At 43.5% G+C, this 18,252-nt stretch overlaps 1 protein-coding gene across 6 annotated transcripts in view; it reads right to left on the reverse strand.

The window, feature by feature from the left end:
* Positions 1–18,252, reverse strand: part of EYA3 (EYA transcriptional coactivator and phosphatase 3) — a 62,210-nt gene that overhangs the window by 35,519 nt on the left and 8,439 nt on the right. For 4 of the 6 annotated variants that reach the window (XM_075047733.1, XM_075047732.1, XM_075047727.1 and 1 more), the window contains exon 2: positions 2,526–2,620. In XM_075047733.1, the coding sequence (XP_074903834.1) occupies positions 2,526–2,558 (33 nt within the window). In that variant the 5' untranslated portion in view covers positions 2,559–2,620. Of the gene's footprint in view, positions 1–2,525; positions 2,621–3,438; positions 3,557–5,792; positions 6,017–18,252 lie in introns of those variants that run through there. The other 2 variants (XM_075047728.1, XM_075047729.1) reach the window with 2 other exon arrangements.

Below are 18,252 nucleotides of genomic sequence, written 5' to 3' on the forward strand. Positions count from 1 at the left end.
TTTCCAAGCCCAAGCAGAACCAGGGAAACCCCCACACTCACAGCTAGCCAACAAGCGAGGCAATGACTTGTTGGAGCAAATGCTGCCAAAGCCATTTAAGACCCCAGCAATGTCGCGAACAGAGGACTGCACACAAGTCAGGAACACAGAATTTTATTGCAAACCCTTTGCCAATTTCAATTAAGAAAAATCTTCAGCCCAAACACATGACCATCGTTTTTTTTCTACAGTTTTGGCAGTGTTGGGTCTTTCTGGATCCCTTCCCAACATCATGCTCTCCCTATCACTGACTCCGGCTTGCCATTGCTGTCCAATACAATAAGTTGTTCCAAACCGAAAGCAACCCAGTGGATGTCTGCAATGAGTGTAACACAAGTTCACCATCCCTTATAAAAAGATTGCTGTCATTTTCTAGCATTAAGGATTAAATACAGTATTATAAAAATCAACTACATGCATTCACAATGCATTCAACAACTAAGAGGTTACTATACAGGATTACTTCTAAAAACTAATCCAGATTAATAACATATTATAAATTAGTAATTCTCATTAGAAGGTCAGGAGGTCACTTTCGATCATTTTCCCCCAAACTTCCCTTTGCTGTTTTATTTCCCATGTCTGTTTCTGTTTACTAGCACTGCAGTGTACACAGAAACTTTTCCATTCTGATTCAGGTCTGAAAAGGGAAGAAACATTAAAAAAACAGGACAAAAGACATGCCTGTTTAACATGCCAGGCAGCAGTATGTGAGGTAACTGAGAAGTCTAACATTCATTTAGAAAAGACACACTATACATTTGGACCAATTATTAGCATCAGTCCACACCAACACAAGAAAATTACCTGGTTTCTTTTTTTTTTTTTTTTAAAGTAAAATACTTTAAACTCAAAGCCTGATGACTTTTCTATAGGCTCCTTTCTGGATTCAGTTATCAATAGTTTGCCATAAACATTATTTTTTGAAGTAACATACTAATCTCGTTCCCATGAGTAAGAAAAGCAAAATGATTTGGGAAAGAAAACAAGTTTATACAATATCAATGTGGGGCTACTGGGCAGACAGGATTTTGCAAAGCTGACTTCAGTTTTCTTTTTATTAGGAAAATTAACTTGTTTCAGAAATGGTTTCACTACAAAAAAAAACCAAAAAGATTGTTCTTTTCATTTCCTCCTGCAAGAATGTGCCACTATACTCAAAATAATACGTCACTTATTAGTTGTGATCAATATAGTCTTATATTCTGTCTCAGAATGACTGACTGGCATAAAATAATTGAAAGAAATTACCAAGAAAATCTTCAGCTGAAAATTACAGCAGAATCTGCTTACAGAGGATGCGTTCATCTACTAAAAATTAGCTCTACCCTGTCTCTCATGCCCTGAAGAATAAAATTTTGTAAAGACAGCTTTCATTGTATAAGGATGTAATTACAGATATTTCCTTTTTTAATACACACATTTAATTCATTTTTACATCCTACAAATATTTGGAGTTCATATTACATGTTTTTGCTGATTAGTTTCACTTTTTGTGCCTATTATGTACATATAATTTGAAGGTTGTGTCAAGCAATATTTTGAACAACTGTAAATTTACATTTCCATTTTATTCAACTTTGTTCCTAAGTCATAAAATTGCATAAATGTCATTACAATGTATTTTCTAACTAGTTAAATGAAGAACATAAAATTCTTCCATTAAAAAAGCACCAAAATCTTTTCAATAGGAACATTACCAAATTGCCCTCAGCATATTACTCTATTTTTGTATGCATTTGAAAAGGTCTCCAAAATTAAAATAAGCCTCACTCTCAAGGTAACTTGGCAATTTCTTGTTGAGTTTGCATCAGGTTTAATTTGGGAATTTAATATAAGCTTTTTTGCTTAATTCCTATGCTATTATGTTTCAGACATACAAATTTAACTTTATATCATACTGTATTAATAATCGCTCTACCCAAAACTTCTGTGATTTGATATTATCAGTTACTGATGATAGAGACAGTATTGCAAATATCTAAGATGTCTGGACAGCAATTTTTAACTTAAGTCACATTTCCCTACTTGAACACACTGTTAAATAAGAATTTAAAAAATGCTTTCCACCTGTGGAGATGATGAATCATGGGACCTTTTCAAGATCTTTAGCACAAGAATTAAAGACTATATACACTATAATAACCAGCATGCCCATTCTGTCATTAAAATAGTGGATTTTAATTTCTCCAGAACAGGCTTGAAATGGTCTGGTTTTCTGAGTAATTATTAGGCACAATTTTGCTTAGAAACATTATAGAGTTTAAGCATACATAACTCTTCCTTTTATTACTGTTGCCTGTATCATTATAGTAAACGAAATGTACAACACATTTTACTAACAGCAAAATGATTTTTCACCTCTAGATAAATATACTAAGTACAAGCCTTATTTTCCATTATTAATTAAAATAACTTTCTACTGAATTTGTGAGATCACCAATTTGTGTTATATGTTCATTTTTAGCCTTTTTAAATGTACTTACTGGTTGTTCGGGTAAGTCTTGTGGCTCTTCCATGGGTATTACTATTCTAATGCTTAAATGATTCAAATCGTGTGTTCCTCAGCAGTCTTCAAAGCCTGTCAAAAAAAGGTGTTCATAGCTTTATGTACTTTTTAGGGGGCTTATCATTTAGGCTATCAGAGGACATTAATTGTTATATATTCCACCCACAAGCTTTCTAAACTCGTGTTGCCATCTCCCAAGTAAAAGACAAAATTCATATATGGGAAGATTTCATAAACAAGGGATTTAGCTTTAAGCTTCAAGATACAAACAGATTTTTTTAATGCACGTGGCACATTTCTATATCATTTACTTGTACCATACTGACTACAGAAGCTAATGTATCAATCAGACATGTGCACCATGATTTTAAAGACACTTTAAATGATCAAGTCTGGTCTACTAGGTCAGTAAACAGCGTGATTCAATCTAACCTGTTTTAATTTAGAACATTTATATAACAAACAAAAAAAAATCAGGACAAGACTGTACACCTAAATGCATTTACATGCAGTACTGTTTATTGCCAAATTCACAAATCAAGTTTATTATTTCAATTGCATCTTTCAGAAAGAGAATTTTGATGAAAATTTATAAAATAATTTTTATTTTGGAAGCTAAGTAACCCAGTAGCATTTAGCATAGAGATCTCACATACTATACCAAAGAGCTGCTATCCCCCAGGGTTTTAAAACCATGAAAAGGAAATTTTGCAGGTTACTTTCACAACCTGATTAATTTTTGCAATTTGCTGGGCAAAAGATAATGCACGTGTCCTCCACAGCTTCCTCCTTTGCCCGACCAATGTTCACTAACAGTGTGACCTATGCATTCGATTGCTCTTCTTTCACCCTCTCATTTCAGAGCCAGTTTATTACAAACAAGCCCTAACCTCTTTAGACAAGCTCCATCTCAACTGCACCAAAAGCAAGTAGGTGCCTCCTCTCCCATCCCAGCAGAGCTGTCTCTTCCATACGCACATGTGTGCATTATTGCACACAGAGCAGAACCTAAGTGGATTACAGAAATTAGAAAAAAGGCTGAAAAACACATAGTGGTTTGGAAGAAATCAAATACAGCGACTTTCTGTGCTGAGGTACAACCTATTCCTGTCTCCACAGCCATGAAAGTTTTGCTGTAAATCTCAGTGGAAATGCAAAAGGCCATTTACCCGGCTCTCCTTTCTCTATGTCTTTCTGTTTTCCCCTCCTGTCTGGAGCATTCAGGCACCTTCACATCATGGAATTGTCCCCATGCAAAGTGACTAAACAAGTTAACAGAAAGAACTTTCCAGTGTCCTGAAAACAATTGCTATTTCCCCCTCCTGGCCCCTGCCAGACCTACTTAAACTCTGAGCACGTGCAGCCAGCCTGTGGTGGAGCACCACGTGCTGAGCAGGGAGATGCTTTGCAGCCTGGAATAATTTCGTGTTAGCCATGAAAACACAAAGGATTTCTTCTCCCTTATTTGAGGGCAGGTAAAGGTTTTACATGCCAGGGTGTATCATATATGCCAGGGTAAAATTTCATTGAGGGTTTGAGTATTTTCCAAGGCTGGCTCCCCTAATCAAAGCTACTTACCTTTATTGCCTTAACTGTAAATCAACTGAATTTACAATAAGTCTCTTCAATAACTCAGGTTCTTTTGAAATTACCCTATTCACACCACACACAGGAAAGTATACAATACAAAGTACTACTGTCATCATTCCAGTTTTTCCTCCATCAGTTTTAATCAGTTTTATTTTAAATATAAAAGCTTATTTCCTTTTTACTTTTTGTAGGAATAACAGAGAAAAATCAAGACTTAAGAGAAACTGTGGCATTCTAAGATTATGAATAGGAGCGTAGGATACAATGGCCAATAGCAAGAATATTTTAAATTGATACCAACGGGTGCTGTCCTGTCCCTCGTCTTTCAGTTTTGTTATTTGACATTGTTTCATTGTGTAATTTCTTAGAAAAATCCCAAACTAAACTCTTCAGTATGGAAAAAGATTTCACATCACACTTTGATTCATACAGCAGTAACTTCCCATTCCATGATTTGTTTAAAAGCTGTCAGCAGTCCTTTGTTTTTGAGGAGGATCTAAATAATTAGAAAGACAAAAATATTCCCAGAGTCATGTCAGAGTATGTTAGTTACTCTTGTGAACAAGACTCTCTTCCCAAATGAGTAGGGCATCTTGCGGCACCTGGAAGCAAATGAATGAACCAAAGCAGATGAGCAGTAACCGCTTGCCTAGATGGCTAGTGAAAACTTGACCTCTGGTGGTTTCACGCCTTCTTCTAGAGAATACTTCGTACCTCCAGAAATAGCAGCTTGGGCAGAAGACATCTGGCAAAGACCCGGTGCTCGTTGCTGTTGTTACACAGAAGTGGGCAGAACAAGAAGCAGCATGCATTTCTGGGTGAAAGGGATGTCCCTAACCAGCACACCTGACTAGCTAGGAGTGACAGGGTCTTTCTCCAGCAAAGGCCTCCTGCACCACAAACAGTTTAAGCTACTGCTGAAGGAAGAGCTCCTGCCCCTCCTTACCTCCAGCAATCCACTCTTGCTCACTTGACACCCCTTCTCTTGTGGCCACCAAAGTGCTTGTGTGGCTGAACAGCAGTCTGGATCTGGGATCTGACCTTCTAAGGAAAAAGAAAGAGAGAAAGAGAGAAAGAGAGAAAGAAAGAGAGAAAGAGAGAAAGAGAGAAAGAGAGAAAGAAAGAGAGAAAGAAAGAGAGAAAGAAAGAGAGAAAGAGAGAAAGAGAGAGAGAAAGAGAGAAAGAGAGAAAGAGAGAAAGAGAGAAAGAGAGAAAGAGAGAAAGAAAGAAAGAAAGAAAGAGAGAGAGAAAGAAAGAGAGAAAGAAAGAAAGAGAAAAAAAAAAAGAGGCACCCAAGCACAATTTTTCTTCTAAGCTGCTTTAAGTGGGATCAGCCCTGGTCTCACACAGCCCTGTGCTGGGGGGAGCCAGCAGGATGGGGAACAGACAGAGCACGCAAGCGGGGCAGCAGGATGCCCCTTTTCAGCGACAGCCATAGTAAATTAAACTATAATTTTACCATCTTATTTATGTTTCACTTTGGCAAAACAGAGTACCTAAGTCACAGTGATGTAAATACAGCTCCGCAGCCTTTCAACCTGTATCACCTACCGCATCACCAAGTTCTCCGGCAGAGCCGCCACACGACTTCTCGTGGCAGGGCACGGAAAGCACTTGGACCACAAGCAAGGTCAGAGCCCCTCCCTGCCATTACCTCTGCGAGCGCGGAGCCGGGGAGGGGAGCTGCCTGCTCTCTCCTCCCGCAGAAGAGGCTGAGTGAAGCTGCTGACAGCTTCAGCGCCGAAGCCCCGGGGAGGAGGATCCGGGGAGCAGCTGCTCTGGCCGCCTTCGTTTCCCCAACAGCGCCCTCCAAAATGGCTAATCCCCCCCGGCCGCCCGTCAACCGGCTCCAGCCCTCCGGCAGGCACATGCCCCAGGGCAGTGCACCCTGCCCTCCGGCCAGCCCCGAGCACCCCGGGTGCTGCAAGCCGCCTCCTCGCCCAGGAGGAGAGGTACGCACAGATGCACCGCCCAGGGCCCCAGGGCTTGGGTTTCCAAAAAACAAAACCAGCGCTTTGCACCTGCTCAGCTTGAGCCACCTCGGTGTATTATCTCACTTAGCAAGCACTCACCATGAACAAAATTGATTTCTAAAAAGTGAAGATAAACAACACTGATATGTTTTTTTCCTGTGGTATCTCAAACCTCAAAATTAGGTTTTTAACTTGCATAAAACTCAAGGCGACTGTGCTTCAGATAAGCTTATCACACAGTTTCCGTTATAGAACATTTTAAAACCATAAGGGCCCGCAACAGAAGAGGTATCAAAGCAGATCTTCATATATTCAGTTCCATAGTGAGCCCAAATTGCTGCAGTTGCACCCATGACAGAGGGTGCCAACGCAACTGCAAGGCAGGAGAACAGCGACCACCATCAGTCCTGCTCCCCGTCCCATGCAAAGCCACAGCTTCCCAAAGGGGACTGATGTTTGCTAACCCCAGAAGAGAAGAAATCAGTGTTTAACAGCTTTGGGGGCAGCTGGGGTTTGGTCATTTTTTCCATCTATATCTATTTCTATTTTTGGGCGTGTGTGAGGGAGGTCTGAAAAGTAGATTCTGGCGGTGAGAATACTGCTGGCCACTGGGCCTGTGAATGAGAAAACCAGCACAAAATGTAACCAGCTGTGGAACAAGCCATCAAATGAGTTGCAGCAATGAAAAAAACGTTGAGAAAAATGAGTCAAGTGTTACACTTCTGAAAACCAGCAAAATACCATACTTTTTTCCCCTTTATGGGGTGGTTTTCATTATTTACCTGATGAAAACTATTTTGTAATATGTGAATTAAACAATATTTTTTATTTAATCTAGACTTGGTTTGAATAGCCATCGTGGTTTAATTCCAACTTGCACAGAACACCAACAATGTAAAATACCAAGGAGAGGTGTTTTGCATGTTGTTTTATTTTGCTTGCTCAATTTATGGAGACACATTATCTAAACTTCAAAACAGAAGGCATCAAAGCAGAGGAATGGACTGCAGAATTGCACCAATCAGTTGCCTGCCTTCTGTTCTGCACAAGATTGCTATGCCAGTAATTCCCTATTAAAAGCCCTGGCAAGCTATGTACAGTTTCTTGCACTAAATCCTGTTTCAAAAATCCTAAAACACGAAGTCTAGCTTGGTCAGACTCACTCGAACTAAATACTATGGATATAATTTCTGAAAGCTACCCACTATTAGCATCAGGCTAGACTGCTATTCACTTTCATTCTGTTCTTTTCAAGCCCATCTGCCTTGGCTTTGAACATAAAATTTTGGCAGAGGAACAGTTCTTCTCTCAAGTTGCAAATAATTAAAGTCAAGGACACTGTGATAAAACCAACAAGCAGTAATTATACTGATTAGAAAAAAAGCTGTTTGAATATGGTTTTATATTACTTTAAAATAGCCACTAACTCCCTAAGGAAAAAGCTTTAGTTAGGGTAATAAAATTATATCTATTAAACAGAAAGTTAAAATAAAATCATAGAATCATATAGGTTGAAAAAGATCTTTAAGATCATCGAGTCCAACTGTAAACCTAGCACTGTCAAGTCCACCACTAAACCATGTCCCTGAGCACCACATCTACACATCTTTGAAATACCTCCAGGGATGGTGACTCAACCACTTCCCCCGGCAGCCTGTTCCAGTGCTTGACAGCCCTTTTGGTGAAGAAATTTTTCCTAATGTCCAATCTAAACCTCCCCTGGTGCAACTTGAGTCCATTTCCTCTAATCCTATCACTTGTTACTTGGGAAAAGAGACTGACACCCACCTCACTACACCCTCCTTTCAGGTAGTTGTAGAGAGCGGTAAGGTCTCCCCTCAGCCTCCTTTTCTCCAGGCTAAACAACCCCAGTTCCCTCAGCTGCTCCTCTTAAGACTTGTGCTCTAGACCCTTCACCAGCTTTGTTGCCCTTCTCTGGACACACTCCAGCACCTCAATGTCTTTCCTGCAGTGAGGGGCCCAAAAGTGAACACAGTACTCGAGGTGCGGCCTCACCAGTGCCAAGTACGGGGGGACAATCCCTTCCCTAGTCCTGCTGGCCACACTATTTCTGATAGAAGCCAGGATGCCATTGGCCTTCTTGGCCACCTGGGCACACTGCTGGCTCATATTCAGCCGGCTGTTGACCAACACCTCAGGTCCTTTTCTGCTGGGCAGCTTTCCAGCCACTCCTCCCCAAGCCTGTAGGGTTGCATGGTGTTATTGTGACCCAAGTGCAGGACCTGGCACTGAGCCTTGTTGAACCTCCTACAACTGTCCTGGGCCCATCGATCCAGCCCGTCCAGATCCCTCTGCAGAGCCTTCCTACCCTCAAGCAGATCAACACTCCTGCCCAGCTTGGTGTCATCTGCAAAGTGACTGAGAGTACACTCGATCCCCTCGTCCAGATCACTGATAAAGATATTAAATAGAACTGGCCCCAATACTGAGCCCTGGGGAACACCACCTGTGACTGGCTGCCAACTGGATTTAACTCCATTCTCCACCACTCTTTGGCCCCAGCCATCCAGCCTGTTTTTTACCCAGTGAAGAGTACGCCCGTCCAAGCCATGAGCAGCCAGTTTCTCCAGGAGAATGCTGTGGGAAACGGTGTCAAAGGCTTTACTAAAGCTGTTGTCTAGGTAGACAACATCCACAGCCTTCCCCTCATCCACTAAGCAGATGGCCTTGTCATAGAAGGACATCAGGTTGGTCAAGCAGGACCTGCCTTTCACAAACCCATGCTGACTGGGCCTGATCATCTGGTTGTCCTGTACGTGCCACGCGATGGCACTCAGGATGATCTGCTTCATAACCTTCCCCAGCACCGAGGTCAGACTGACAGGCCTGCAGCTCCCCGGATCCTCCTTCTGGCCCTTCTTGCAGATGGATGTCACATTTGCTAACCTCCAGTCAACCGGGACCTCCCTGGTTAGTCAGGACTGCTGATAAATGATGGAGAGTGGATCGGTGAGCTCTTCTGCCAGCTCCCTCAGTACCCTTGGGTGGATCCCATCCAGCCCCAGAGACCTGCGTGTGTGTCTAAGCGGTGTAGCAGGTCACTAACCAATTCCCCTTGGATTATGGGGGCTTCATTCTGCTTCTCATCCCTGTTTTCCAGTGCAGGGGGCTGGGTACCCTGAGAACAACTGGTCTTACTATTAAAGACTGAGTCAAAGGCGGCATTAAGTACCTCAGCCTTTTCCTCATCCTTTGTCACTATGTTTCCCCCTGCATCCAACAAAGGTTGGAGATTCTCCTTAGCCCTGCTTTTGTTGCTAATGTATTTATAGAAATATTTTTTATTGTTTTTCATGGCAGTATCCATAATGTTTTGTATGCATAATAATGTAATCCATACAGTTATTTCCACTCCTTATTTACTCAAGGGCCAGCATCTTACCAGGAATAGCAATGAATATATGAATTAAGCAGCAGAAGAAGAGTCTAAGCTTCCCGTATTTTCCAGTGGCACTTTTCATGGTAATCTGTGTCATGCTGCTACACTACATGCACATGGGATCAGAGAGTGCAGCCAAAGCAATCTAAGCCATCACCGAACCACAGCAGAGTTTTTCCTCGCAATATGCTTTTACTCCATGCCACTCACCACGTGACAAACCACTTCTTTTGGAGAAGAGCAGAACTTGGCACAGCGGGATGTGGTGGGTCGTCCCCCCACCCCCCTTTTTTTTAAATTTAATTAAAAACACCCAAAGAAATAAATACAAAAAGTGAAGAGAGAAGAAACACATACTGACATTACTATGCACTGCACAGCTACCAAGGGCTTCTTATTCTGAAGGTTTAGGACTTCAGTTTTAATCTTCAGGCAAAATAAGCTATCAGCCATCTCCCATGCTGGCAGCGACCTGTGCCCCTCCACATCAGGGTGTAAGCAGGTGTATGAATATAACTTCCTTGTTCCACAGGAAATTTCTTTACAATTTTATCCTTCCCCATATCTCAGTATTCCATATCAGCCAAGCTGCTGAAATATTTTCAATTTGGTATTCAACATAGCCAAACTAGTGTTCTGACTACACCGAGCAAGCAAACCCAGCCCACTGCGCGCTCCTACAGGATCTCTCATGAGGATTTGGCAAAAACAGGCATTCTCTAAAGTTTTGAAGCACCTCCCATTTTGTTTTTAAACAGCTTGATTAAAGATCACAGGAAATGACAGCATCAGCCTGGTTCCTAGTTTAGTCTGTGTATTAAACAGCCCCCTAAGGAGCTGTCAGGAATTGAACAATTTTGTGTACTAAGCTTCATTTTTCCTTCCTTCAGGCAAAAACAAGATAATGGAAATTCTTCATGAAGTTGAACCATCACAATGATGCAAACAAAATGAGTGAGTAAATAGATGCCTGGGTGTGTAAAATGTTCTATCTGGTGAGTCTGACTACGAACTCAGAAAACTTTAAAGAAAAGGCAATGACAGTATTTAATATGCTAATGCAACTCCAGTGACATGCAAAGAAAGGCAGGGGCAAGCAGAAGAGGAGGGGCCCATCTAGCTTTCGTCCTCCACTAAGGAATGAAATACTTAATACAAATCATTTGCTTTCACAAGTAGACCTGCAAGTAACATAATGCATGACCTTCCCATGGTGTTCACAAGTTAATTTATAAATATCATATTAAGGCTGCACATTCAGTATCTGGCAGCCATCCCATGACTGCCAAGTAGATGAGAATAGGTGCATTACTCCAGTGTCTGAAAATACAGATGAGGTAAGAGGGAAAAGGAACTTGGGTTTCTAACTTCAAATTGTGGTACCCCCAAATCCTACCCTCTAACACTATCAACATCAACTCCTCACACAGCATTCTTGCTCTCCAAAACAATTCTTAAAAATTCTCTCTAAAATCCGTCTTCAATGCACCATATCTCAAGCTTTGTTTTGTTAAATCCACCCCCTTTGTAAGTACACTCTCTACTAGTTTCCTTTTTCAGCAGCAGAGAGCAGCCGTTTAAAAAAAAAGAAAATAGAATAGAGTTAATGAATGAAAGCTGTGCTATACAGCAGCCTGCTGATTTATTATCTTTAATAAATCCAGCTGATCTCACGGCAAAGATTTATACTCTGCTATTCTTCGCTTCTTCTCACTCTCCATGCACACACCCACACACCCAGATACGCACACACCACACACACAGATATTTGCAAAATACTGTGAAGAATAGGAAAGAATAAACCTTTGCCGTGAGATATGCTGGATTGTTTACTGCTCTCTCTCTGTGCCCTCTCCTCCCTTCTTTGTTAACCAGGGAAGACTCAGAATAAAACACTGTAAAAGTTACGGGGAAGGCAGGCTGTATGCCCTATTTTTGAAGGTACGAGTGGCCATGCAAGCCTGTAAACACAGTCCTGTAGGATTGAAAAATCATGGTTTGATTAAAATTTCATACTCTTAAAATGGGAAAAAAAATTGTGCAGCATTTATAAAGTGAAAAAATTACTGAAATTACATGTGGCAATACAAATAGAGTTTTACCCTAAACAATGCCTATTTCATTAATAGGAATTTTCACATTATTTTTAAATCCTTGAAGGGCTACCGACGTTAAGGTTGTCTGCAGTTCACTTCCCTTGAACAATGACACACACGTAGCTTGCTTTCCCAGTTCTTACGCAATTTTGTTAAATTTGATTTTGAAACACAGCAGGGAAATTTTTAATGGGGAAAAGAACTGTTTTCACAAAAGGAAAATTTGGAAATAACAACTTCATCCTCGAGAAATCCACTGAGCCCAGAAACAAGTCGGCAATTTCTTCTAACATGCATAGCTCACACAGCACAAGAAAATGAAACTGCAATTAACCTTTTACTTACAAAACAAAGCACAGTAATTCTTGTAAACGTAAGAAAAGTTGAAAAGTCAATTACCTCCTCTGTTCATTAAGATTCAACTTGCACTGAGACTTAACGGACTTTTTGCAAAGACCACAAATGATAAGATACCTGGTATCTTGTGGCTTGCATACATTTTGGTGTTTTAGATAACTGATAAATAGGTGGCAAATCTCTAGAGCTGCAGCTCTGGAGGAAAAAAAATGCTGTTTGTCTTAAAAGCTTTTTAAAACAAACTTTCAAACAGCAGAGCACACTGCCTTTAATTTCTAGAAGGCGCTTCAGACACATTCAAATAGCTTACAAAATTTCTGGAAAAAAAAATGAAATTGTTAATCCTCTATCAGTCAGACAGCAAATCTGCATCATCATAACCACAAAAAAAGGAATTATTTACATCATGCAGCTCTAAACTTTATTTTCAATAAAATATTTCACTAATACATATCAAAAAGTCATATAGCTACCACCAGAGGCTACCAGAAAATTAATCTATAGTTCTGTTAGCGAAACTGTTTCAGTACTCAACTTTTACCACGATTTTATTAAAAAGGTTGTGACCATGGTAAATTTACTTATTTCTTTTGTTATTTTGCATTAGAGGCAGCCATGGTATTTATCAGGGTGCAATCAGTTCTGAGAACATCTGTAGCTATTTGTGTCTTAGCAACAACAGTTGCTAGAGTAACCTACTAAAAAAAATTAAAGAAAGAATAAAGTACTGGATATTTGAGATTTTTTTACCGGGGAGAAAAACAGTTTAAATGATGGTGTTCAACGCTCAGCTGCTCAGTAAAAGCCACTGCTTTTAATGAAGCAGATTTATTACACCATTTGCTTTACACAGCATCAGTCCTGCTGGCAGAGGCAGGTGGGAGCACAGAAACACCCTACTGGGTCAGACAAATGGTCCGTCTAGCCCAGCCCAGCGCACCAACAGCAGCGACAGCAGATGCCACTGGCAGGGATAGCGTAAGCCTGGCCGCTCACTCTCCACCACCCCCTCCACGCCCCTCCAGCAGCCACAAGCGTGGGACCGCAGAGGGGACATCCCTGCCTCATCCTCCAGCATCCACCGACGGACCTATTTCCCACAAATTTGTCTGGTCCCTCTCTGAACCAGCTGCTGTCGGCAGCTCCCACGGCCGCCCAGCGCAGCTCACGACCTGCCACATGAAGAACTTCTCAGCTGTCTTACAGCAACTAGCTTCTGAGTGCCTTCAGTCCTAGTACAGCAGGTTTGGGCGAGCAGCTCCACTTTCAGCATGTCTCCTGCCTTCAGGATTTTGTACACCTTGCTTACATTCTCTCTCCAAATCAGAGTCCCAGCCTTCAGCTACTCTTCGTAAGCCATCTGTTCCATCCCCTATGATCACTGTTCTGCCCCTCTCTGCTCCCTCTTGAGATGCAGCAACCAGAGCTGCACGTAGTATACGAGATGTGGCTGCAATCACAGCTTTACTACAAAGTGGTAAAATGATGTCTCTGTCTGTTGTTTTCGATGCCCTTCCTAATGACAGCCAACACCGTTGGCTTTTTGTTTGGCTGCCATTTACACTGAGTAATCATTTCAATGAACCATCACTGTCCTCAGGTTCTCCTCCTGGAGTCGTAACTGCCTGTTCTGAGTTCAGCCTCATGTAATATGGTTTAGATTGCTTTTCCCTAGATGAATTACCCTTAATTTAGGGAAAGCAATCTAAACCATGTTTATGGTAATTACCTTAAGTTTCTGTAAATTCATCTACGCTGAAGCTCCTCTGCCACCTTTTTGACTGCTCAGTTTGGTGATATCCTTCCGCCTTTGGTGTGGCTTTTTATGACTCAGAAGTTCAGTAACATCAGTAAACTTGGAGATTTCACTGGCCATTGATTTCTCTGGATCACTGGTGAAAATGCTGGACAAAACCAGTCTAAGCACCACCATTAAGGGTACCTCAGTGCTCTCTTCTCCAGCCTTTAAAGTGACCACTAAGCCCTGTCCTCTGCTACCTGGGCTTGCTAACGGAGTTAGAGGGCTTTGAACTAGGTTTGTCAGGAAGACCTACCAGGTAGAGAACAGCACACATAAGACAGGGTGACAAAAATGCTCAGACAAACCAGCTCTGCTACAGGATGATGGACAGACCTCTTGTACAGTCAGGATAAGAAGGATAGCCAAAAACGTAGAATAGTGTGGTGGATGTCCACTACAGATCCTCTGTCAAGAAGTGAATGAAGCCATCTTTAAACAGCTGAAGAAACCTAGTGATCACAGACCACAGTTTGCAAGAGGGACTTCAACTACCCCAATATCTGCTGTGAGAGCAACACAGTGGGGCAAACAAAAGTCAGGTTTCTCAATGCATCAAAGACAATTTTTTTATGTGGTAATGTAACATGGTAAGAGTTCAAGATCCCAGGAGAAATGAAGATGACAAGTAACAAAATAAACAGCTAGATTACATTTGTTCAGGAGACTAATCTGACAGGTACGGTACTATGGGAGGGCCTGAAGGAGCAATGCAGCCCTCGAGAGATAGCTGATCCTCAAGGACAGCTTCCCCCAAGCACAAGAGACAAGCACAAGAAGTCCATCCCAGCACGCAGGAAAATGCGCAGATGCAGAAGGAGAACAGTTTGGCTGGACAGTGAACTTCTGACTAAATTCAAAAAGGAAGCACATGGGAAGTAAAGCAAAGACCAGATACATGCGAGGACTTCACCAGAACTGATGAAGCATGCAGAGATCAGAAGCTTTGCTGGCTCAAATCTAGCAGGGGATGCAAAGGGCAACAAGAAGGGCTTCTCAGGCTCCTGTGAGCAAAAGACCAAGAAAACCATGGGCTGGATGCTGAGCAGGGCAGGCAATCAACTGACCAAGGACACAGGAAAGGCTGAGGTATTCAATGTCTTCCTTGCTTCAGGCTTTACCATCAAGGTCTGCTCTCAGGCCTCCCAAGTACTTGTGCCTCTGTGATGGGTTAACCCTGGCTGAACGCCGGGTGCCCACCAAAGCCGTTCTATCACTCCCCCATCCTCAGCTGGACAGGGGAGAGAAAAATATAACAAAAAGCTTGCGGGTCGAGATAAGGACAGGAGAGATCATTCACTAATTACCATCACGGGCAAAACAGACTCAGCTTAGGGAAAATTAGCTCAATTTATTACAGATCAACCAGAGTAAGGTAATGAGAAATAAAGCGAAATCTCAGAACACCTTCCCCCCACCCCTCCCTTCCTCCCGGGCACAACTTCACTCCCAGATTTCTCCACCAAGCCCCCCCAGCGGCACAGGGGGACAGGGATGGGGTTTACGGTCATCACACGTTATTTTCTGCCGCTTCACCTCCTCAGGGTGAGGGCTCATCACACTCTTCGCCCGCTCCAGCATGGGGTCCCACCCACGGGAGACAGTCCTCCACGAACTTCTCCAACGTGGGCCATTCCCACGGGCTGCAGTTCTTCACGAACTGCTCCAGCATGGGTCCTTTCCACGGTGTGCAGTCCTTCAGGAGCACACTGCTCCAGCGCGGGTCCCCCACGGGGTCACAAGTCCTGCCAGAAAACCTGCTCCACGGGCTCCTCTCTCCGCAGATCCGCAGGTCCTGCCAGGAATCTGCTCCAGCGCACGGTTCCCACGGGGTCACAGCCTCCTTCGGGAACCCACCTGCTCCGGTGTGGGGTCCTCCACGGGCTGCAGGTGGAGATCTGCTCACCGTGGACCTCCCTGGACTGCAGGGGGACAGCCTGCCTCACCAGGGTCTTCACCACGGGCTGCAGGGGAATCTTCGCTCCGGCGCCTGGAGCATCTCCTCCCCCTCCTTCTTCACTGACCTTGGTGTCCGCAGGCTTGTTTCTCTTACATGTTCTCACTCCTCTCTCCGGCGGCTGTTTCTCACTGTCCCAACTTTTTTTCCTTCTTAAAAATGTTATCACAGAGGCATTACCACTATCACTGATTGGCTCGGCTTTGGCCGGCGGCGGGTCCGTCTTAGAGCCGGCTGGTATGGGCTTGCTCTCTCTCGAACACAGGGGAAGCTTCCAGCAGCTTCTTACAGAAGCCACCCCTGTAACCCCCCCCCCGCTACCAAAACCTTGCCACATAAAACCAATACATTACTTTAGGAACCCACATTGGGTGCCAAAAAGGACTGTGGTGGGTTGACCCTGGTTGGATGCCAGGTGCGCACCAAAGCCGCTCTATCACTCCCCCTCCTCAGCTCGTGGGTCAAGATAAGGACAGTTTAATACAGTGATAGCAAAGGTCGTGCGCGCGAAAGCAAAGAAAAAAAACAAATGATGTTATTCTCTACTTCCCATCAGCAGGCGATGTCTAGCCGCTTCTTGGGAAGCAGGGCTTCAGTACACGTAGTGGTTGCTCCGGAAGACAAAATGCCCCCCCTCTGTCTCCCTTTACTTAGCTTTTATATCTGAGCTGACGCCATATGGTATGGAATATCTGTTTGGTTAGTTTAGGTCAGCTGTCCTGATTGTGTCCCCTCCCAAGATCTTGCCCTGCCCCAGCCTGCCATTGAGGGGAGGGCAAAAATGTTGGGGAGACAGCCTTGATGCTGTGCCAGCACTGCTCAGCAGTAGCCAAAACACTGTTGTGCTATCAACACCTTTCTAGCTACTGATGCAGGGCACAGTGCTATGAGGGCTGCTGTGGGGAGTATTAACTCCATCTCAGCCAGACCCAATACAGCCTCATGGCAGAGCTTGGAGGAAGAAAGTGCCACCTGTCAGGGCCCCCAGCAAATATTCCCCCTCCTAGGGTTTTGGTTACCTGGGCTCAGGGCCAAGACAGTACAGCTGGTGACCTTGGTGACAGCTTTTCCAGAAAGCTCTACTGAGGCTTCAGCGAAGGTCTCCACTCCCTGCCTTGGGAGCTGCTTTTAAGCTGCGGCTCTCGCCTTTGGCGTCCATCTGAGCTACAGACTTGACTTCTCAGCGTGACTGCAAAGCTGCCTCACTGTGGATCCATCTGCCAACCCAGGCTCTTGCCTTAACCCAGCTACCTGCCATCGCCCAGCTTGCCCTGCTCACCCCATGGATCCTGAGGGACTGTACCCTTACTGGTGAGGCCACTGCTGCTGCCTGCCTTGCTACCACACTTAGTGTCGCTTCCCTTAGGGACTAGCATGTCCCTGCTGCTCCCAGACACTAACCATGGTACAGAAAGATGAAGTTAGAGACCACCTTAAGAAAACTGGACATACACAACTCCATAAGACCAAATAGGATGGAGAAGCAACTGCTTTCTATAATTTTTGAAAGGTCCTATCAATCTGGGAGGTAACCGATGACTGCAAAAAGGGTAAATGTCACCTTCAAGACAGGCAATAGAGGAGATACAGGCCAGTCAGACTTGCCTGTCTCCTCCCAGTGTCTCAGGGGACTGTGCAGCAAATCCACACAGAGACTATTCGCACGCACATGACGGACAAGAAAGCAACTGGGAACAAGAAGCATGGATCCACCAAAGGCAAATGGTGCCTGGCCAACCTGACTGCCCTTTCTGACAAAATGATTTGCTCTGTGGAATAAGAGAACAATAAATATTCTGTATCTCGTTTTAGTAATGCAGAGCCCTTCAGCATCCTTGCAGCTCCACTGGGCAGGTATAAACTATGGACAGACTACATGGTGGATGAAAAACTGTCTGGACTGCCAGGTTCAAAGGAGTGTGATTACAGGTCTACAATCTAGTGGCTGGTAACAAAAAGCTACCTACAAAAGCTGGTAGTGGACACAATATTAAAATCTTCATCAGGACCAGTGCAACAGTACAGAACAGCCCTTTAAAAAAAAATCTGTGGATAAGACCAAACTGGAGGGGTGCAGTCCAAAAGCCTGAAAAGGAGAACTGCAATTCAGATGACTGTGACATGGTCGAAGAATGAGCTGCAGGAACCTCATGAAGTTCAACAAGGGTAAGTGCTATGAGCTGTCCTAGGGATGGAGCAACCCCATGCAACAGGACAGGCTGGGGACAAACCGAGAGGTCACAGTTCTGCAGGAAAGAAACTGGAGATCCTGGTAGATAAAAAGTTCAGCATGAGTCAGCTGTGAGTCCTGGCAGCAATGAAGGCTTGTCTCAAGCTAGGCTAAAAAGGTATCACAGAAAAGACACAGCCAGACTCATCTCAAGCACCTAGAGAAACAGGTAACGGTCATAAATCGCAACAAGGGAAATCCCAGTCAATGTAAGGAAAAATTTATTCACCATGTGAGTGGTCTGCACTGGAAGAGTGACCCACAGGGGTGGTGAAATGGCCACCCTTGCACGTTTTCAAAACC

Source organism: Buteo buteo, chromosome 16 (assembly GCF_964188355.1).
Source record: "Buteo buteo chromosome 16, bButBut1.hap1.1, whole genome shotgun sequence".
In the NCBI taxonomy this organism is placed as follows: domain Eukaryota; kingdom Metazoa; phylum Chordata; class Aves; order Accipitriformes; family Accipitridae; genus Buteo; species Buteo buteo.